The 23,263-nt window shown below is 47.2% G+C and overlaps 1 protein-coding gene across 1 annotated transcript in view; it reads left to right on the top strand.

Moving 5' to 3' along the window:
- TTC28 (tetratricopeptide repeat domain 28) overlaps positions 1 to 23,263 on the top strand; it is an 812,316-nt gene that overhangs the window by 706,582 nt on the left and 82,471 nt on the right. The window contains exons 7-12 of the mRNA XM_006869297.1: positions 533 to 1,874; positions 3,164 to 3,687; positions 7,703 to 7,812; positions 10,057 to 10,186; positions 12,210 to 12,428; positions 14,402 to 14,567. Coding sequence (XP_006869359.1) covers positions 533 to 1,874; positions 3,164 to 3,687; positions 7,703 to 7,812; positions 10,057 to 10,186; positions 12,210 to 12,428; positions 14,402 to 14,567 — 2,491 coding nt within the window. The remainder of the gene's footprint in view (positions 1 to 532; positions 1,875 to 3,163; positions 3,688 to 7,702; positions 7,813 to 10,056; positions 10,187 to 12,209; positions 12,429 to 14,401; positions 14,568 to 23,263) is intronic.

Below are 23,263 nucleotides of genomic sequence, written 5' to 3'. Positions count from 1 at the left end.
AGTTCATCATTTACATTTGTGGTTGCTAATTTAGTAGAAGTACAGTGGTACTGATTATTAAAAGAGATGAGCTCTCTCCCCTGTGGCTCCGCTCTGTGCTTCCTGGGTGTGAGAGGTTGGCTTCCACTTTCACTCCTTGGTCTCTTCCAATGGGCCTGTTGAGTATTTTCATTTCAACCCTAGTGAAATCTTTGCCTACAACAACTATTGAACTTTCTCTTCTGTTCCATATCTTTCCTAGCACTGTGTTTGCCTTTTAATTTTTAGTATCTTTTTTGTCACACAAAGATTTTTATTTCTGTAGCCAAATCTGTCCGTGTGTTTGGGTTTTGGGAATGTTTTTTTCTGATGCTTCAAGGCATAGACAGCTCTCTCCCTGCTCTGGAGAGCTGATAAATATTTCATTCTACCTCCTGTTCTTTTTCAGTTCTTTAGTTCATCTGATTTATGTTTTAGTATACATTGAAAGGCAGATGCAAATGTTTCTCAGTCAGTCCTAACCTGGTTCCACTCTTTTTGTTCTCTTCATCAGGAATAATACACCAGATGAAGGGGGACTATGATGCGGCACTGAAACTCCACAAGACCCACCTGTGCATTGCCCAAGAGCTGAGTGACTATGCTGCTCAGGGCCGGGCCTACGGGAACATGGGCAATGCCTACAATGCTCTGGGCCTGTATGACCAGGCTGTGAAGTTCCACCGGCAGGAGCTGCAGATCTCCATGGAAGTGAACGACCGTGCCTCACAGGCCTCCACACACGGCAACCTTGCTGTGGCCTACCAGGCCCTGGGCGCCCACGACCGGGCGCTGCAGCACTACCAGAACCACCTAAACATTGCCCGTGAACTGCGCGACATCCAGAGTGAGGCCCGGGCCCTTGGCAACCTGGGCAATTTCCACTGCTCTCGGGGCGAATTCATGCAGGCCGCCCCCTATTATGAGCAGTACCTCAGGCTCGCCCCCGACCTTCAGGACATGGAAGGAGAAGGGAAGGTCTGCCACAATCTGGGTTATGCCCACTACTGCCTGGGTAACTACCAGGAGGCAGTGAAGTACTATGAGCAGGACCTGGCCCTGGCCAAAGACCTCCACGACAAGTTGAGCCAAGCAAAAGCCTACTGCAACTTGGGGCTGGCATTCAAGGCTCTGCTGAATTTCAGCAAAGCTGAGGAGTGTCAGAAATACCTACTGTCCCTTGCCCAATCCCTGAATAATTCCCAGGCAAAATTCCGAGCCCTAGGAAACCTGGGTGACATATTCGTCTGTAAAAAAGATATCAATGGTGCAATAAAGTTCTACGAGCAGCAGCTGGGCTTGGCTCACCACGTGAAGGACCGGAGGTTGGAGGCCAGCGCGTACGCAGCCCTGGGCACAGCATACCGAATGGTGCAGAAGTATGACAAGGCCTTGGGCTATCACACTCAGGAGCTGGAGGTCTATCAGGAGCTGAGCGACCTGCCAGGGGAGTGCCGAGCTCACGGGCACCTGGCTGCTGTCTACATGGCCCTGGGCAAGTACACGATGGCCTTCAAGTGTTATGAAGAGCAGCTGGACCTAGGACAGAAGCTGAAGGACCCGAGTCTAGAAGCCCAGGTCTATGGCAACATGGGCATCACCAAGATGAACATGAATGTGATGGAAGAAGCCATCGGCTACTTCGAGCAGCAGTTGGCCATGCTGCAGCAGCTGAGTGGAAATGAATCTGTGCTGGACAGGGGCCGGGCCTACGGCAACCTGGGGGACTGTTACGAGGCCCTGGGGGACTGCGAGGAAGCCATCAAATACTATGAACAGTACTTATCTGTTGCCCAGAGTCTGAATCGCATGCAAGACCAAGCCAAGGCTTACCGGGGCCTAGGAAACGGACACAGGTAAAAACGCAGGTGTGGACATCTGTGGTTGATAAACCTACACAAAGCGTGGTTGGGACAGTGAGGGCCACTGTGTCGATATGGCGGTTTATTGACTGCAAAACATTTTCACATACACAATCTCCTTTGAGTCTTCCAACAATTCTGTGAGGTAAGCAGGTAGTAGCATTACCCTTGGAGTCCCAGTGTGGCGCTGTAGGATAAGCACTCAACTGCAAGGCTGGTGGTGTAAAGTCACCAGCTGCTCCTTGGAAACCCTTTACATGGTCGCTGTGAGTCAGAACCGACTCAGTGGCACTTAACAACAGCAACATTACCTTTATGTGACCTAGGCAATGGGCTGGTACCTGCCAGGTCAGTGGCTTAAACCCATCAACTGCTCTTCCGGAGAAAGGTGAGGCTGGCTGCCCTTGTAAGGATTTAAGGTCTTGGAAACCCCAGGGAGCAGTTCCATTCTGTCCTATAGAGTCGCTGTGAGTCAGAACCCGTGTGACCGCACTGGGTGTGGGTTTGGTGCGCCATGCATGGTGCTGGGCACTTTGCACATATGTCTTATGTGCTCTTTATAGCATTCCTGCTGTGTCACGCATCCACTGTCACCTGCCAAGAGGGTGGGCTTTACCATCCAGGCACTAGGCTCTGGGAAAGGCATCCATGTACCGCTGGCCTTAGTTTTGTTGGCCACCAGATCCCTGATCTTTATCCCGTCACCTCCTTGCGGCACAAAAAACACAATGTCAGCCAGGGATGCTTTTATCCTGAGTGTGGGGACCCAAGGGTGTCTGTGTCTGTAGATCATCTGCAGCCTCCCAAGACAGGAAGGGGATGGAGGCTCCCGGAGCGGAGGCAGGGCAAGGGCCAAACTAAATCATCACCCACAGAGCGCTCAGGAAAGCACAGGGTGAGAGATTTACAGTCACTGTAAAGAGATTTTGGGGGCGAAAAAAACATCTAAGCAGTAGTGGAAATTGGGAGGCCCAAAGAACCCAAACAGCTCACTTGCTATCATCATACCTATTAATATATTTTATGTTCCCTCTGGGGTGTAGAGCCCATTGACTCTCGAGCTCTCAGGAAGGTCACTAAGGGATGCCTTTAGAATTGCTTTGCAGATTATGAAATGCCCCTGCATCTCACTCTAAGGGCGCCTGATAGATTTCAGCTAGGAGAGGAGTTAAGAGCTTCTATGGTAAGTGACAGTGACAAATGCTTTTCATTTTCTCAGGGGCTTTAGCATGTCTGTACCTGCACAGAATAATATCACCGCTTCTCTGTCTGCTTCCCCGCAGGGCCATGGGAAGCTTGCAGCAAGCCCTCGTGTGCTTCGAAAAGAGGCTCGTGGTTGCCCATGAGCTTGGAGAGGCCTTCAATAAAGCCCAGGCCTATGGGGAGCTGGGGAGCCTGCACAGCCAGCTAGGGAATTATGAGCAAGCCATTTCCTGCCTAGAGCGCCAGCTGAACATCGCCAGAGAAATGAAGGACCGAGCGCTTGAGAGCGATGCGGCCTGTGGCCTGGGGGGCGTGTACCAGCAGATGGGAGAGTATGATACTGCCCTCCAGTACCACCAGCTCGACCTGCAAATAGCGGAGGAAACCAACAACCCCACGTGTCAGGGCCGAGCCTATGGGAACCTGGGTCTGACCTATGAGTCTCTGGGCACCTTTGAGAGGGCGGTGGTCTATCAAGAGCAGCACCTGAGCATCGCTGCCCAGATGAATGACCTGGTGGCCAAGACAGTTTCCTACAGCAGCCTCGGGAGGACCCATCATGCCTTGCAGAACTACTCCCAAGCTGTCATGTACTTACAGGAAGGTAGGTTAAGTACCTGTTGTGGATGCTCAATCTCCTTGAGATCAAGTTCAGGTCTACTCAGAAGGAAATAGGCAAGTTGGAGTTGAGTACCTCTGGGACCACATTGGCAATTAAACCGCAGAACCACGGTGTCCCCACTGGGTGTCCCTTGCTAGTTCTGAAGGGTTTTATTGCCTAGAATGCCTTACCCAGCTCTCTCTGGGCTCCAGCTGGCTTACCCTCTCTGACAGTGTCCACCACTAGCCAGCTACACTAGGAGCCGGTAGCCTCCTTGTCGCCCAGCCCTCTCCTGGGTGATCACAGTCACACACAGATACACCATCTGTGATTTCAGGCTCCATGTAAGAAGAAAACAGCTGTCTGCTTCAAACTCAGTTGTCCTTCTAGAAAAGATCTGAACTATCAAAACTCTATGACTCCAAAAAGTTGATGGGAAAATAGAATTTTCAAATGATGTGTGATTTTTCCATGAACTTTTTGAAAGCCCCCTCTTCTGTAATATCTCCCTCTCAGAGTCACCGTGTGTAAAGTAAAATCCCTGAGAGATTTTTCACTAAAGAGGAAATGCTTTGGCCATCCCAGTGTCCAGAAGAACTAAGATTTCCTTGGGAAGATACGAGGGGCTTCAAAATGTTTGTGGCAGAATGGAATTTAAAGATAATTGAATTTTTCCATGAAGTCTTTGAAGCCCCGTTATATAGAAGGCAATTCTGAGAGGACAGTGAAGGTCTCATCAAGAAGCCTCGGTCTCAGGGTTCCTCAAGTACTAGAGCCATCATCTTCCCCAGGGGTGATCGCCTACCATACTAGGTTGGTGCCACAATGAAGGCTTGTCCCAACCCAACCCAGGAGCTGGCTGGGTGCAGGCAGTCCTCTGGCACTTCCAGCCTTGGAAGACGAAGCCCCTATAGAAGTACATTTGGCCTCCTTCTCTTTAAATTGTATGGAACCTTTTATTCCTGAAAGCCCCTCCAGGAACAGGCATATTGGAGCCTCCCACCCTGAAGGGAAGAAGCATAAAGACGATACCTCCTGGCTTACCTATGAAAGAAAATGGGGCTGGTTTCGTGAATAACTCCCATCTCTACTTACCATGGGGCTTTGCAGATAGAACTGACTTACTCTATTGAATTCTCACCACAATCTTGAAAGGGGAATCTGTCCGTCCCCATTTGGCAGCTTGGACAGCTGAGGCCCCGAGAAGAACAGTAATTTGTCTGTGGCCATGTAGTTGGCCAGTGGTGGAGCAGGGCTCAACCTGGTCCTTTTGACCAGGAACTATGCAAGGCCTTAACCTCAAAAGAGCAGAGCCGGGTGGGAGCAATTGCATCCCTTGATACAGTAGGACTTCTGAGTCCAGGTGAGAAGCGGGGGACCAAGGGAGCAAGGAGGAAGATGGAGAGTGGGTGAGGAACTGGTAGGCCACTGTTCCCACAGAGCAGAGATGACCGACCTGTGGCTAGGATGTTACAGACAGAAAGCCACTTCCCGAGCTCATCTGGCCTCTACCTCAGTGTATCAAATACCAGGGCTGACTGTCCCTTTCCTGAGGCTTTTACAGTGGTGAAATTCCACCAGATTAGTGATTTTCAGCTGAATCTGTCAAAGCTACTGAACTGAGGTCCCTGTAGAACTGCCTCTGCTGTGTTCTTTTGTCACTTCTGGGAAGGGGTTACTTTGCTTGAGACATCACCGTGTGATTCTATAGTCATTAAACACTCTGGAGCGAGTGCTTACTGCTTCTTGTTCTTTTAAGTATTCCAGCATCTAGAATCTGATTTGGATAAGCTCCTTCAGAGCTCATGGGCCATGCCAACTTCCTCTTCTCAGGAGCCGGCAGCTCAGGAAGGTGCAAGGTGCCTGGCAGACCCCTTCCCAGAGCTTTGACTCTTAATAAACTGAGTTGGAGACCCCCCCCCCCCCGCCCCCCCGTGCTGTCTCTCCCAGCTTTGGGATGGGACTGTATGCCACAGAGCCCCAGGTTGATACGGTCTGCATCTTTGAAACAGATGCACCAAGCGATTCCGATAGAGTCCCGGTGTGGTGTTGTAGGATAAGCACACAGCCACAAGGTTGGTGTGAATCACAAGGTTTGCAGTTCAAACTCACCAGCCACTCCTGGGAAATCCTATACAAGGTTGTCAGGAGTCAGGACTGACTCGATGGTATTTAACAACAGCAGTGACCCCTGATATTCAGCTTGCTTTCTTCTTTCAAAGAAGAAAGGGATCCCTGGGTAGCACAAGTAGTTAAGCACTCAACTATAAGCCAAAAGGCTGATGATTGGAAGACACCCAGAGGTGCCTCAGAAAAAAAGGCTTGGCGATCTGCTTCCAAAAGGCCCCTGCTTTGAAAACTCTATGAAGCAGTTTTGTGCACACAGGGGCCGCCATAAGTCAGAATTGACTCTACGGCACCTACTACCACGCTCCAGGAAAGGTGGCTGGGTGGGTAGCAGCTGCCTTAGAGGCAGAGCCAATAGACACTGGGGATGGGACACATGCCACATTTGTCCAGGTTCAATCCTGGGCCTGGGAGTCTCCCGAGTGTGGAGAGACAGCATGGACCAAAGTACCCACTCACATCAAAAGGTGTCCCCCCCAGGAGGCTTCCCTCACCGGGTTCTCCTGACTCTCATACCCAGACCAGCAGGATAAAGAATGTCTTGGAAAATGCATGCAGTTAGCTTGTTGAAGGTTAAAACAACCAACAGCCTAGGGGTGTTACCCAAGAACCATCTTCTTTCATCTGGGTTCCTTTTCCTTTGAGGATTTCACAACGTGAATCATTTGCAAGTATGATTTTGTTACCCAGTGACATGATTTAAAATTTAAATGCCACTTCTAAGTTTCCTGAGTTATGTACCTTTTTGATAGCATAGTATTTTATGAGCTGGAGTCCAAGCATTGCTTTTATTTTCCTCTCAACTGACTCCATTCCTTTTCCAAAGTTCGAAATTGCACAGTGTGTTTAGCGGCAGGGTCCCTTCCTCTAGGAACCAGATCAGAAGAAGGGGCCCTTTCTTTGTGAGTTCAATTGTAGCACGGGAGCACACATGCTGTCTCTGACCAAGCTCATGGCTGTGTGCAGAAAGACAGATAATGAGGGAGAAGTAATGCTGGCAACTACTGCCCTCAAATTTAGCCCCCACAAAACCCCAGAGGTGGCTAGTGTCCTGAAATCCAGAAGCTAGCTGTGGGTGACTGACCCAGACGGCAGGTGCCTATCTGAAGGCCATTAGAATGAGGATAGTATCATATAAAGCTTTCGACTCGTAATAGCAATAGTTTAGCAATCCCGCAGAGGCACACTAAAGCCTTTGACTAAAAGGAAAGGCAACTTGGCTTCAGTAGCCCCCCTAAGAAGGCAGGTGAGGCAGTGCGAGAGTCCTGCTTTCTAGAGACGTCATGTGTCTCCCCCCGCCCACCCCTACACGCACACACACACACAGAGACTGGAGGCTGTGCACGGGTGATGGGGATAATAGTGGGACCTGTGAGGGGGAGACTGCCCTGTTATTCTGGGTCTCACAATTTCCCACCTTCATTAGGGTACAGTCCTCCTGCTTTTCTCTTGCTCGCTGTAGTAGTAAAAGCTTGCATTTTCCTTCCCCGTGTAGGGGTTCCACCTTGACCACATTTGACTGTATCATCTCTGCTTCTGCACTGGACAGCAGAGCTGTCAGGAAAGGGTTTTGGAGGCTAGAGATGCAGGCTTGAGAAATTAATAGGCCAGGAGTTCTCATTTGCGATGTTCAGGGTGGCCAGGTTAGAGTCCATCTGTTGGCACGTCTCTGTCTGCCCTGAAAACCTGTCTCCTGCTGCTTGCCATCACTGAACTCTTGCTGGGGCATCTTGCAAGGGCCTGGAAAGGTCATGCCCAACATGGCAATTGCAGACACTACTTCCTGTGCCCAGGCTCTCAGCCAACACTGCTTTTTACCCTCCAGGTCTCCTTGGCACAGTGGAATTGTCAGCTCTCTAGGTTTCCTTAAAATTCCTCTATCTGGTTTCAGGTCTGAGGCTAGCAGAGCAATTGGGCCGAAGAGAAGATGAGGCCAAAATCCGCCATGGACTTGGCCTCTCCCTTTGGGCTAGTGGAAATCTGGAGGAAGCCCAGCACCAGGTGAGTAGAGAATCCCTGACCCAAATGGATGTTTCCAGAAGCAGGAAAGAACTTGGGGTTTCCATCCCGGTGGTGGTGGCATTGGGCTGATGTACAAGATTCCTAGCAAGGGCCCGCCTGGAATTGTTGACCCCATGTGGTCCAGATTCTTGCTCTCTTGTGTGCTAGATGTCTCAATAATTTCTGTGGAATTCTCATGTTTTGTACTGCTGTTGTTCATTAAACTTCACTATGAAATAAGATATATTTCATGGGGGAAGTAAGTAATCCAAGCAGTCATAGCGATGGCAGTTAATATCCCTATAGATTTCTAGTTATACCAACAGACATACCTCTCCCACCTCATTCTCTTCCCCACTGTTCTGCCCCCTCCCACCGCCTCTCGATTTCTCCCACGCCAAGTTTATCTTCCTGCACGTGCCCAAATAGCTGGCGTCCATTACCATGCTGACTCTAAAGATGAGAAAGTTACCCAGAGTTATGGCCTTTCCCTGTTAGGGTGGAGGAGTTCTGAGGTGGCTACATCTAAGCAGATTGTGCATTATCCACCAAGTCAATGTGAGTAACTACTGTGCAGGATATGGTGCTAAGCAAAGGAGGAATATTATTGTTGTTAAGTGCCGTCAAGTTGATTCCGATCCATAGCGGCCCTGTATAGGAGGATCCATAGCAATCCAAGGAGCTGCTGGATGAGCTTGAACCGCCAACCTGGCAGTTCAAACAGACTTTGCAGTGCAGCGCATTAACCCACAGCGCCATACCAGAACTCCAAAGGAAGAATAAACAGAAGTAAATCAGGGCCCCTTTGTGGGCTTACAAGAATGTATCACCTGATATGACTGAATGCATGTCACAGCCTGCTAGAAAGTGGTAGAATCTTCCTGTACTTTGTAAACTGTTAAGGCAATCTGAGAAATGAATCCCCTAATGTCCTGGTGATAAACTGTTGTCATTGTACTTTCATTTACTGAATGTATTCCCCAGGTCGAATGCTCACGGATGTAGACACTGAGGCTCCAAGTCTTGCTAAAAATCACACAACAGATTAGTGGCAGGGCTAGAAAGCGATTCCTTGCTCCTAGTCTAAGTCTCCATTCAATATGTACTGTGAACCACATGGTCTGTCATTTGAGCCCACCAGTCACTCTGCTGGAGAAAGATGAGGCTTTCTGCTCTCACAAAGATTTAAAGCCTCAGAAACCCTGCACAGGGTCACTATGAGCCGGAATCAACTCAACGGCACTAACAACAAGTCTAAGTCTTAGTCTTAGAATTCTTTTTTTGTTTGTTTAATTTGCATGCGCTTAGAATCAGATGCTGTTTCCATCATGGTAGTCTCAGCATCAGAAGAGTTTGGTACACAGAACACTGATGGAAAAGTCAGCTAGGGCAGCAGGGCATTGTCTCCATGAGGAATGTCCAATGGGCAGTTCCAAGAGGGTGGCCGTGGTCATGGCGTTTCAGTTTTTAATGTGGCCCGGCTCCCTGGTGCCCTTCCAGTGGAGACCTGACCACTGTGCACAGAGATGGAGGCCGTGTTTGATTCGTCTCTGCAGGGTGCAGCTGCCTATAACCCAGAGTCTCTCCTGAAAGTGGCTCCCTGTCCCCTTTCCCCCAGCCTGCCACCTCCACCTCACAGGTTCCCACTCTGATTCTCAGCATACCCAGGCCTGGGCTGATGAATAACGGTCATTGGATGACTTTTTTGTTCCAGTCAAAATTAGTGCATTTTACATTGCTTTTTGTTTTCCTTTACTTAAACCCATCGTTCAAGTCATAGTCTATAACCTCTGTCTTTAAATGCCAGGATCTGTCAAAAGTTGATTACATAAATGATCATTTGCAGGATGGGATCTTTTTAAATCTGCGAGGATCTACCTGGAAATAAAGAGTCTTTTCAAATCTGTTTAAAGTCTTTAGATTGTGCAAGAAGCACTGATAGCTCAGTGGGTCACACATTGGGCTGCTATCCACGTGGTCAGTTAGTTGAACCCAACCAGCCACTATGCAGGAGAAAGATGGAGCAGTTCACTACTATAAAGACTGGCAGCCTCAAAATCCCTATGGAGCTGTTCTACTCTGTCCTACAGGGTTGCTATGAGTAACATGTCAACTTGATGGCAGCGGGTTTGATTTGGGGTTTAGATTGTACACCAAAACGTGAGCAGTAGTTGTCTTTGGTCTTTAAGCAGCAGGATATGGGTTTGCTGGTAGTGGGTGACATTCTTTATCTCCTGCTTGCAGCTCTACAGGGCATCGGCCTTGTTTGAAACAATCCGACATGAGGCACAGCTGAGCACGGACTACAAACTCTCCCTCTTTGACCTGCAGACATCTTCCTACCAGGCTTTGCAGCGGGTGTTGGTCAGCCTCGGTGAGAGAAGCCAGAGTTCCGGCTTGTGTGTGCATATGTGTGTATGCAGGGGGTTCTGAGAGGCTTAGCAGTTACTCTGATGAGATAGGACTTGTTATAACAGACAAAGGAGCTGCCACCATCATCTAGTCATCCAATGTCCACTCATTTGTTCAACAAGTATCTCTACAGCTCCTACTGTGCGCCAGGTGCTAAAGTCAGGACACCTGGTTCCTGACCTCAGGAAGATCTCAGTCTCAAGGGAGATTTGGATGAATGAGTCCAGGACAGTGTGCTGGGGGCTGGGGTGGAGTGAATGGAGCTGGGTTGGGGTAGAGTTATGGAGTTGCAGTGGAGTGATGGATGGGGGCTGCAGTAGAGTGATGGGGCTGGGGTGGAGTGATGGGGGCTGGAATAGCGTGTGAGGCTGGGATAGAGTGATGGCGTAGGGGTAATGTGAATGGGCTAGGGTGGAGTGGTGGGGCTGGGATAGAATAGTCTTAGATGCTGGAGAGAGTAAGGGGCTCAGCAGGCTGACCCAAAAAACAGACCACGTGACCCAGAGACTGGGTGCTTAAGGCAGGTGTTTGTGGAGAAGGTGACTTGACAGGGGAGAGGAAAGAAGCGAGAGCCTATTGTCTCTTCCCTGACTAGACGCCTATCCCTCCTCCATTTCCTCAGCCACATACCTATCCATGCTGCTGTCTCGTAGGTGTGTTTTCCACCTGTCTGCCCTTGGTGTTTGTATTCCCCACCACATGGACATGGTATGCATCATTCCTCACCTGAGTCTCCACTCTCACTACCACCCTCTTGCTGCCTCCCCTCTGCCATCTTCCACCTTTGCCTGGGTCTTCTTGTCTTACCAGAGCATTGTTCCCAACCTGGAACCCTGTTTGAGGCAGTGCTCACAGAATGAACAGTGTCTTTGCAGGCTAATGCTGAGGCCTATTCAATAACCTGTCCTTTGCCAAATGTACATGAAGATTCTAGCTTCTCCTTGAAAGATACATCTATTAAATGTGCTCATTGCCTGAGATTACAATTTATTATCTATTATAATCACAGTGTTAAGTCTGTCTAGCACTTTGGGGCCAATTTTCCAATGTGCGGAGAAATGGTCCCTGCTGTTTCAGTTAATAACTTAATAGAGTAAAAGAAGGCATTAGCATACACACATTCAGCCTCACTCTCTCCTCTCCTCACTCTCTGAAGCCAAGGTGCAGGAAAGCCAGGTAACCTGAAAGTGCTGGCACAGCTGCAGCTTCCGGCCTCACCCCAGCTCTCTGACCCTAGTTCTAGTACCTTGTCCATATAGATGTACAAGGGGCATCGGAAAGTTCATGGGAAAAAATCCATTATCTTTTCTTTCCGTTTTTCATGAACTTTTTTTCTGTTTATAACACAAGCAAGTGGATTAATCATCCTTCAGCTCTTATACCAACCTCCCTTGAAGCACCGTGGTTTTGCAGCGTTTGTGCTTCCTTATTTGTACATCAGCTTTTAGCTTAGAACCCCCATGTGTTTCTTAGTGAGGAAGCCATACTGGAAATTGAAGTGAAAAGCTGATGCAGACCTTGGTGGTCAGGGGGAGAAGCTCCAGGAGCGGGCCATCATGTGCAAAGGTGTGAGCTGGGTGGGCTGGGCCAGTGTGGCACATGAAAGGACTAGAAAGATGGCCACTATCCCTACCATGGGACTCACATCTGTCCATGTGAGTCCAAATCAAAGTCCATCACGAAAGTGAGGACTTAAGAGGCAGTGTTGATAAGTGACAGGGTGGAGGCCAGGTCAGGAAGCAGTCCCTGATGGGGAGAGATGGGCAGGCTGCAGGGACGGCTCTAAAACCAGTGTGCTGTCTTGTGGTGCTGGTGGGGGACAGGAGGAAAACCTGGGGCAAGGAGGCAGTCACACTGGTTCTAAAACCGGGGTTTATAAGAGTGGGTGATGCACTGCCATCTGAAACAGTGGGACTATGACCCATCACACTTGGGTGTGGGTGGCAGTCAGGTGTGACCTTCACTCTATCCCTGTGTCTCCTTAGGCCATCACGATGAAGCCCTGGCCGTGGCAGAGAGAGGACGGACAAGGGCATTTGCTGACCTGCTAGTGGAGCGCCAAACAGGACACCAGGACACTGACCCCTACTCTCCAGTCACCATCGATCAGATCTTAGAGATGGTCAACAGCCAGAGGGCCCTGGTGCTCTATTACTCTCTGGCCGCAGGCTACCTGTACAGCTGGCTGCTTGCTCCCGGGGCAGGTGAGCACCCGTTAGGTGGGCACAGGGTAATTAAGACAGCAGACCTGTGGCTGGCTAATGAATAGAGGTGGAAGAGGTACATCCTCATAGATCAGACTAAGGAGCTGACGTCGGCAATAATGCCTCAGCCAAAGTGATCCTCCATAGTAGGGCATCCGTTAATAAGACAGCCGGCACTCATGGTCCCCCAAGAAATCTCTGAGCCTTCCTCGCCGGTGAGCGTGGAAAACTTTATCAAGGAGGACGGAGAGCGGGAGGATTATCTCAGCCTTGTTGTCAGCAGCCATTGTTCATTAGCTGATCAGGAGACACCAGCGAGTCCTAATGAGTTCTTTCTGGGTATGATTTCATAATTGGGACCCTTTATCATGGTGCAGTTAAAGAGACTCAAGTGATAATGGCCACCGGATCATAGTATGTAAATGAAGTCTTGAAATGTCTGGCTTTAGCAGAACCCATTTTTAACCATTTCTGTTATCAATCTAATTCGAAAGTTAAAAAAAATCCCCTCTAATGGCGCCAGCATTGCATGTCCAGACTGTAACCGTTTCAACTAAATTCAGGCCCACTGGTTGGCTGTGAGGGCCATATATATTTGCATAATAAAATGCTGGTGGCCTTACCATGTTGAAGACACCACTTTCTAGTAGAGTTTGTTGACTGGGGAAGTGAATTTGATCATTGGACATCTTGAAGAACAGGTTTCTTGAATATCTGTACGTCCGTTTCACAAAGTTCAAAGGCTGGAGAGTTACTAAGGTTTTCTTGATTATGTTTCTGTCTCTTTAATAAAAAAAGAAAGAAAGAAAAAGACAGCTGGATGATAGCTCCCAGATGCTGTTTCAGTTCTGAGTGCTCGCAGCTCTGCGTTCTGTGTCTCTGACTTATTTGTTATCATCGTTTCTCCCTTCACTTCATGTTCTTTATGGCTCTCTCACGAAGAATGCTCTTGCTTCCCACCCTTTTATGCTAACGGTTTTAAATCACGGTTTTCACGGGGACTTGGTTAATGGCCCCTGCCATGGAATCCTTGTGTATCACAGCTCCGAAAGATGGCACAGACAAGGACAAGGTGGAAAACGGGAAGGGGGCGGGGTATCAAGCTTTTTCTCTCTGCAGTTGTTACGTTTTGGGGACATGACTTGACAGGTGGTATATCCAAACCCCTGTAATAATGTGCCCTGTGTAATGAGGCTCCTATTGTTTCTCTTTCCATCCCCCTCTGCTCTTAATGAGGCTTTGAAGCTCTCTCTGGGGCTGTAGCCCAATCAGAGATGACTAGCAGTTTCCAGGGCTGACATACCTCATTTCCACTTGAGAATCTGTCCTATGTTTATGGCCACTAGACCACCATGGATGGCCTCTGCTTCATCCAATCATCATTTTTTTTTTCTGATTTAATCCATTAATGATCTTTGACTACTTAGTTTTATTTTTGAATGTTTTTTAACTGATCTTTAAACGCTATGTTTATTTTGATTTGCTTTGAATGTTCTTTGAATAACAGAACTTCCAGATGACTAATAATACAAAGGAGGCTTCAAAAAGTTCATGAGCAAATGGAATGAAAAGACAGTGGAATTTTTCCATGAGCTTTTTGAAGGCCTCTTGTATTTTTGTTCAACATTTCTATTTCTGCAAGAACATACCTTCACATAGTCCTGTACTGTTTCCAAACGGAGGCTTTCCCTGGCTGGTGCTTCGGAGAAGCATCTGTTCTGAAATACATCTGGAGTAGTCACAGTTCCAGAAGCTTCTGGCTAAAGTGCCAAAAGCAAAAGCTGTATCTTGAGCTCCCTGATTTCAAGCACCAAACCTAACAGTGAAAAACAGCAACAACCAAAAAGGCTCCCAAAAGTCTGCCTGAAAACTTATGTTTCAGGGCTTCATCACAGAGAGGTGGTTTAACATTAGCACTCCTCTCCCCTGTCCCCCAGCCATGAGTAACATGGGCTCTGCCTGCCTTGTTTCAGGAATCCTCAAGTTTCACGAGCACTATGTGGGTGACAGTGCGGTGGAGAACCCCGGTGACTTCCAGGTCGGCAGCAGTGCAGGCCTTCCCACGGCAACCAGCTCGGCCCTTGAGCAGCATATCGCCAGCGTCCGGGAGGCCCTGGGAGTGGAGTCCTACTACTCCAGGTATTAAAACGCGCCTATGCCCACCTCCACATTCCTTCTCAGAGGACTTGTATTTTAACTGTGAATCGTCTTTTAGAGCTAATCGGAGAAATCTTTAGAAATGCAGACTTTTGTGCTCAGTCTAGCCACACTGCCTACAGCTGAAACAAATGAGGGGCCTTTAGAAAGTTGGTGGGAAAAACCCATGATCTCTCCATTCCTTTGTTCCATGGACATTTTGAAGCCCCCTGGAGCACCAGCCCTCAGCCCTCAGTGGGCTGTCGTTCTGCTTCTTGGTGGTCATCTCCTTCAGACAGGGAAGGACCACATCAATCGCTCTCCCTCCTCCCCCCATCAAGGAGTGTCATGGACTTGAAGCATAAGCATGATTTTGCATTTCACATACCCAGTTCTTAAGGTTGGGATTGCTTTTTGAATATAGACAGATTCATGATGCTTTTGTGTGTGCTAAAGTTGGGCGCATGTTTGGGGGACTCATTTAGCTCTCATGGCAGTATATGGGCACAGCTATGTGAACTTATAAATATCGAGACTGGAGAAGGGAACCCTTTTTGCAGCAGCAGCAGTTCTAGGCTTATGAAAACAGCCTACATTTTATCCTAATGGTAAACTGGTTTGCACAGAAGAAGTAATGACCACTAATGCGCCCCGTCTCATCTGATCTGGGAAGCTAAGCAGGGTTGGGCCTGGTTAGTACTTGGATAGGAGACCCCCTAGGAATACCGGATGCTCTAGGCTTTAGGACTCCTGGTGTGGCGCTGTAGAGTCAGCACTGGACTGCAAACCACAAGGTCAGTGGTTCAAAGCCACCAGCTGCTCCTCAGGAACCCTATACAGGGTTGCTGTGAGTTGGAACTGACTCGATGGCACTTTACAACAACAACAACAATGCCTTGCCTAGGGGCCAGTTGAGAGGAGAGGGTACCTAGGAGCATAAATAGAATGCCCAGCCATCTTAGTCCCCCACCCAGTGGTTCACATGTGTCAAAAAGACCTGCTTGCGATCCCTGGAACCATCAAGGGAGAAAAGAGCGAAGTTCGAGACCATGTCCGAAGAGGCAGTGATACTAGGGATGGAGGCAGAGACAATGACATGGACAGAAGGAGTGGCTGGGGACTCTGGACTCAGGGAGGGAGAGGGGTTGTGTGCTGGCGGCCAGGGAACAGGCGTGTGGTGTGGGTGTGTACCCTTTGGATGTTTGATGATGTATGCAGGGGAGTGTGATCATTGCAATGAGACAAAGTATGATAGGATGAATGGATGAATGTAAAGATAATGTTCACCCATGTAAACTAACACATAATTCACAATAAAAACTTAAAAAAAAAAAAAAGATCAGATACAATAATTAATTAATTAATTAAAATAAAATAAAATGGACCTCAAGAAGAAGAAGAAGAAGAAAAAAGACCCTCTGGTCAGAGATTCTGGTGTATTAGCTGGTGCCCCAACCTAGCAATGCCTGTGCATTTCCTGAGTGATATGACTTGTAATTGTGAGCATCAGAGATGTTGCTCGGTTTCTAGAGAGATACTGAACCCACACCCCTGAGGGTATGAGCCTATGGAGGTCCTTGTCAGCAGCTGCCCTGATCTTTGGAGTGCTTATGAAGTTGGAGAGGGGCTCTTAGATAAAATAGAATCACTGGAAAAGTGCTGCTGGTATGGTCCTCTTGACCTACCCTCATTCAACAGAAACCAGCGTGGACCTGGGACTTGTGACAGCCACACTAGTGGCAGAGCCAAGATCAAAAGCATTTAGATGTCACCCAGATGCCCAGGCTAGCACTTATTCTGTTTTTGATTTTCAAAATTAATATCCTATTTTGAGAAGATAGCCAGTGCACCTAAGAATGTCATCCCGAGCTTCTGTTTTGATGGAGTATGAGCAGGTGTTAGCCACATGCACACATTCTTGTCTGATTTCTCTAACTACGGCAGTGCATGCTGGAGCATCCCCATCCTTGGCCAGCCTTGAGAGGATATGGACAGTGTATCGTCGTAGGAACTTGTAAGTCTTCCATCTGCAATGTAAAGCACAGATGACCATCAACTGGATTAGCTTGGGACTTGCAAAGTTCCTTCAAGGGCCAGGCACTCAGACCAGTGTGAGTAAACTGCAGACTCACTGAATATGCAAAGCTTATCTGTAGGATAAGCACTGGACTTCCAACCACAAGGTCAGTGGTTCAAGCCTACCAGCCACCCCACAGAAGAAAGATGAGACTTTCTGCTCCCACAAAAACTCACAGCCTCAGAAATGCCATACAGGGTCACTATGAATTGGAACCAACAGATGAAAGTTCACGATAAAGAGGAAGGAGGTTGCCCTTTGACTCTCTTCCCAGCTTCCACCTCACTGGGTACAGTGATTGAACACCAAACACTTACTGAATGTGCTACTGGAGGCTGTCCATAGTCTGCTCTCAGGTCTCTTCTGAATGGAAAAAACGTTATCAGTGCAGGGAGGGAAGAGGGAGGACTGTCACTTATCTGCCTTCCCCCCAGTTAGTCTCTCCCCTCTGTCCTGGACCAGGCATCAGGGACCACTAGAGTGCCCTGTGGTCAGATACTTAGCATCAAGTGGTCACGTTGCCTTTGGTAGCTTCTGTCCCCATGTCAGCCTGCCAGTAAGAAGGCCTTTCCTGATGTTTTGGACCAGACCTTTCATAAATGTGTTCATTTTCATGAGCTAAAGTCCAGGTTCTTGATTATGAGATTTAAATCCGATGCTTTTGTGGCATTCTTTGCATTTAAATCTGATGCTTTTGTGGCATGCTTGCATTTTCTGGAACAGAATTTTTGTGAGGCTGGTTTCTTCCCTAACAGCTTCAAGAAAACAAAGAGAATCTTTTTGAAAAAGTATTAATTGAAAAAAGTAAGGTAAAGAATTATTGTACAAAGTGTCATTTTAATTTTATAATGTTCACAAATTATCTGTCTGAAAGAAAAAAAAAAAATTCTTGGAAGGAAAGAGGCCATAGTGTTAACATTACTATAGTTGGATTGTGGTAGAATTAGGGATGCTTATTATCTAATTTCTTTAGAATATCCTTTTCAGTTTTGTTTTTTCCACAATGAGCATATATTACTTTTATAGTCTGAAATAAAATAACTCTGTTGCTCAGAAGGAAAGAAGAACCCTTTCTGTAATTTGACTTTGCAGAGAATAAAATCAAAACGGTGGCACCTAGCATCATGACCTGGCTCTAGGAAGGCAAGCGGCATTGATTTGACATTCTTGTCTGTCTTGCTGTCTTGCCTTCCTCACTGCTCTCTCTGAGAATACTGTAAATTTCTCCCCTGGAGCTTACACCAAGCTTGGGAATCTCCTGTATGTGCAGCCGCCAACTGAGCTCCTCCAGCCATCTCTAGTCTGAAATTACTAAAGCCCAACTCTTGAGCGTCCTCGGAATCCTCATCATGGTACATGGTACATTGCTTATACCTAAGACTGAAGCATACGCCTTTGTTCTTTTTCTCCCTTTTTCAAGTCTGTAGGTAAATCTTGCAAGGAGCTCTAATTATATAGTGGTTATGAGTCAGGCTGCTAATCTCATGGTCAGCAGTTCAAAACTACCAGCCATTCTGTGGGAGAAAGATGAGGCTTTCTGCTCCCATAAAGATTTACAGCCTCAAAAACCCTATTCAGGATCTCTGTGAGTCAGAACCGACTCCATGGCACATAACCACTACCGCCACCAGCTAAATCTTGCAGATTCTAGATTCCGTTCACTTTTGACTCTCCTGCCATGAGTGCAGGCCACTACTACCTACTATACTGCCTCTCTAACCTCCCTGCTCCATCTAGGCCCCATCAGTCACAGGGTATTCCTACACATGTGCGTGCACGTGCACACGTGCTCTCTCCAAGGTGCGTTTAGGACAATGTTTCCTTGCTATCATCCTGTCCCAGCACAAAGCACCATCATGTTAGGGAGCACGGTGGCTCTGCAGGATAAACATTTGACTGAAAACCACAAGGTCGGTGGTTCGAACCCATCAGCTGCTCCTTGGAGTTGGTTCTGACTCTGAAATACGTTTGGATGGGGGTGTAATTTCAGTGCTTGCCATAGGTGGCGCTGTTTTCCATAGATCCACGTCTGCCTCCCCTGCTTCCCCCCTCCCCTGCCCCCACAGATCAAAATTGCGATATGTTGAAACCACTGTGCAGAACACAAACCTCCCACAAGGGAGATGTTAGGAATTTCCAAACACATCTTTGGCTTTCATTCTGCTGTTTAGCCAACTCCGTGGCTCCTGGCGTGTGCAGTGGCACTTTGGGATGCTCAGCTGAGTGGCCAGCGCACTGTCAGGCAGCATCCACACATGGGTCAGGTCTGGACAGCGCTCCTGAAGGGTTGTGAATAAATGGCAATAACAGGGCAAACACGCCTTCATGTAAATTATGCTAAACCGTGATCAGCTACAGCTGTTGGGTCTTGTCTTTTTCTTGTCAATTTTCTCCATTTCTGAATTTCCTACAGGGCAAGCCATTTGTGTAATCAAGTACATTTTCTTATTTGAAAACACTGATTAGATGACACCACTTCATATATGCTGATGACTTCATTTGGTTCTAGACCCACCACAGGTGGTAGATAATGTTGGTGCTAAGTGCCTTTGAGTCAGTTCTCACTAGTAGCAACCCTCTGTATGGTTTCCGAGGAGCAGGTTTTAATGGTTAAATATTAACACCACAGGTTAGAAGAGAGGCGTATCCACAGCTGTATCTTTGATGTATCTAGTGGGACAGTGAGTTGGTATAACCATGTCAGGAGGTTTGCCATCGCCTCCTAACACTGAATATTCCCTTGACCCAGGTATACACCTTTTGTATAATAGCTAAGCAATTTCTTTGGCATGAGCCAGAATGTTCAGAATTGCATTGTAAACAGTAACAAAAACCTAGAAAGTCCCCTGTGCCATCAGTGGGGAAGTGGATAAGGAAACAGGATATTCACAAAGTGAAATAATATGCAGCTGTCAAAAAAAATGAGCCATAGGAAACCCAAAGTATGTTTTAGAAAGTCAGAAAGTATTGCTACTAGGGTCCCAGGTCATACATGCACTGGTTCATTCCCAACAAAACGTACTTAAGCATGCTTATCAGTGGATGGCTGTGGACAAGTTCTCTCTATACTTGTTTTAGTCTCATTAGAGTGCCTTCCAAAGAAAAAGGCTATTTTTTTGTGCCATGGAAAAAAAATGTTTTAGAGGGCAGAACTAATATCAAATTTTTAACAGACCTTAAGTGGACATCTTCCCAAATCACTGAAGCTTTGCAGTTAAGTTTACATGAGCGCTGCCCACACAAAACAGCAGTTTTATATGGATCAAGCATTTTAAGGAAGGCTGGGGATTCCCCAAAGATGATTTTAAGGTAGAGATGTCAGCTCAGAAGATGATGGTGACTGGTTTTTTAGGAGGATTTCTAAAAAGGCCTGGTGATGCTGTAGGATAAACTCTGGACTGCTAACTGCTAGGTTGTCAGTTCAAACCCACCAGCTGCTCCTTAGGAGAAAGATGAGGCGTTCTGCTTCCATAAAGATTTACAACCTTGTAAACCCTATACAGGGTCGTTAGGAGTCAGAATTGACTCTGTGGCAGTGGATTTGGTGTTTGGTTTTAGGGGGTCATCTTGACAGATCTTTCTGAAGGGCACAGGACAGTCACAGGGATTATCCTGGTGTGGCACTGTTGATTAATACGCTGGACTGCAAAGTTAGTTTGAGCCGCAAGGTTGGCGGTTCAAGCTCACCAGCTGCTCCTTGGAAACCCTATGCAGGGTTACTATGGGTCAGAACCAGCTCGACGGCACTTAATAACAACAACATATGTGTAGTGTTAAGAAAATTGGAAATTGCTTTGTTGAGTAAAAAGCCAGGAAAGTGGCACCGAGAAAAATTTTCCATCACAACAGTGCACCTGATTATTCTTTGAGAGTAGCTAGGACTGTCCCATTTGAACTGCAGGGTCGACAGTTTGAGCTCACCAGTTGCTCCTCGGAAACCCTATACAGGGTCGCTATGGGTCGGAACCAACTCCACGACACTTTACAGCAGTACAGCAGGACCGTCCTGGGACACTTACCTTAGGAAACTTTACCCTATATACTCTATAACCCTGATCTTATCCCTTTTCAACATTGAAAAGGAACACAATTTGAGCCCCTTCAATGATGCCACAAGTGTCATTTTGATGTGTTATGAATCAAAAAGCTCCGAAATCTTTGGGGGAAGGATGTGAGAGGTGGAAACACTGCCTTCAGGAGTGTATGGGCCTAAATGGAGGAGATGTTGAGAAACGAAAGTCTTATATTTTGTTATTTTTGTTTAATAAAGGTTTCTATGATTTTGTAGCAATGCCCTAGTATAATATTAATGAAAAAGTAGGTCCCAAAATACTTCTTACAGCATAATTCTTTTTTAGGGGAATTGGGGGATGCCATTGGATCATTGCCCAGTCATCGAGACCCCATGTGTCAGAGTAGAACTGTCCCTTAGGGTTTTCTAGACTGTCACTTTTATAGGAGCTGGCTGCTAGTTCTTTCTCCCATGGAGCTGAGTGCTTAACCATTGTACCACCAGGGCTCCTGGACATCTTTTTAATAAAGTTAAAAACAACTCAAAAAAAGCTATGCTCCTAGAAATCAAGGTGTTGTTGTTATGTGCCATTGAGTCGGTTCCGACTCATAGCAACCCTGTATAGGGTTTCCGAGGAGCAGCTGGTGGATTGGAACTAACTGACCTTGTGGCTCACAGTCCAGTACTGATTCACAGCGCCACACCAGAAGTCCAGGAATCGAGATGGATGCATTGAAAATAGAAAGCTCAGCCAGGAAGCAAATGGCCTGGGATTCTGATGGTGCTTACCTGAAGCTGAGAAGGCAGGCCATAGACTTAGTGGGTGATAGCAAATGCCTCCAGCTCACAGTGGCCCCATGTATGGATCAACCCATTATGAGCCACAGGGTTTTCATTGACTGATTTTCAGAAGTAAATTGCCAGGCTTTTCTTCCTAGTCCACCTTGGCCCTTGACCTGGAAGCTCTGCTGAAAGCTGTTGAGCATCATAGTTACATGCAAGCCCCACCCACCCCCAGACAGGCAGTCCATGGCTGCACTTGAGATGCACTGGCTGGGAACCAAGCCCGAGTCTCCCCTGTGAAGGTGAGAATTCTACCACATAACCATCGCTGCCCATGGTGTGTATGATGTCATTCTCAGTTAGGGTGGGAGGTTTGCAGATGCTTATTACATTCATAAAAAGTTGCTAAACAAATTAATGAAAGCAGGCGCTGCATGGACCAATTATGAAAGGGTGCCAAGAACTAAGGGTTATGATAAATACAATCCCGAAGAGGGTCCACCACCCACCCCCAACAAGATAGAAAGAAAGGAGTGGTTTTAAAGCAAATGAACTGCAAATGCAGGATTGTAAATGTTATGACATGCTGTCGAGTGGGTTCTGACACATAGCGACCCTGTGCAGGATTTCCGAGGAGTATCTGGTGGATTTGAACCATCGACCTTGTGGTTAGTATTCCAGTGCTGATCCTACAGCTCCACATCAGACCTGTTTACCCCATCAGTGGACATTGGCAGATTGATTGGAAGAATTTGTCTCTGTTCTTACAGCAGGCACCCAAGACCCTTGGTTGCTGGACTGTTATATGTTATCAGCTTCATTCTAGTTACAGCAGGAGCTTGAAAGTTTATCTTTACATGTTTTCTAATCCTGGACTTTTGCTAATTGAGTCTGACCTCTCAATGCAAAGTAAAAAAACCAGAAAACCAAAACCAAACCTGTTGTTGCCATTGATTCGATCCCCACATGACAGAGTAGAGCGGCTCCGCAGGGTTTTCTTGGCTGTCGTTTTAATGAAGCAGATCACCAGGCCTTGTCTTCTATGGTACCACTGGGTGGGTTGAATATAAACCATTGTGTCAGTCAGGCACCTTTCATCCAAACTGCTACGATTTTGTTTTCAAGTCAGATTTTTTTTTCCTCATCTCTTATCTGTTCTAGAACTTTATGGAGTAAAACAGAATGCCAAAAAAAAAAAAATTTGTGGGGTTTTTTGCATTTATTTTGTCCCTTAAAACAAAGAGTTTCCAATTGCATTCTAAATTAAGATAGTATAATTTTGAAACCATTTGATGAATCGGTGCTCTGTGCCAAGGCTGGGGCTGAGCCTGGAGATGTGCCCAGGAAGAGTAGCTGGGGCTCTTGGCCTCAGGGCAGCTTACCATGTGGAATAAGCAGTCAATGCATAAATCATGAATCAACTGTGAGAAGAGCTGAACAAAGAGGCCCACCCCTCCCTCTGCCTCCCTGGGGGCTAAGCTGGGCCCTGAGGGGGAGGGGGAGGAAAGGCATTTTAAGCAGAGAGTCCCTCATAGATCCACAACTAGGAGAAAGGCCAAAGGCTTCCTGATGAAATCTTGCAAATTTGAGGTAGACCAGCCATCCTTTGCTGCAGGCATTGTGATTTTCTATAGGTTCTGTTGGGTTTTTGGTGTGATGCTATAGGATAAACACTGGACTGCAAGCCACAAGGTCATAGGTTCAAGCTCACCAGCCGCTCCTTGGAAACCCTGCACAGAGTCGCTATGAGTCAGAACTGCCTCCACGGCACATAGCAACAACAGATTCTGCGAAATCCAGAGTCCTTGTTGGATTGTTCTGACTGAG

This window comes from Chrysochloris asiatica, unplaced genomic scaffold, assembly GCF_000296735.1.
Source record: "Chrysochloris asiatica unplaced genomic scaffold, ChrAsi1.0 scaffold00128, whole genome shotgun sequence".
Lineage (NCBI taxonomy): Eukaryota > Metazoa > Chordata > Mammalia > Afrosoricida > Chrysochloridae > Chrysochloris > Chrysochloris asiatica.
Note: the sequence above shows the minus strand (reverse complement) of the source record. Positions and strands in the feature narration are given on the sequence as shown.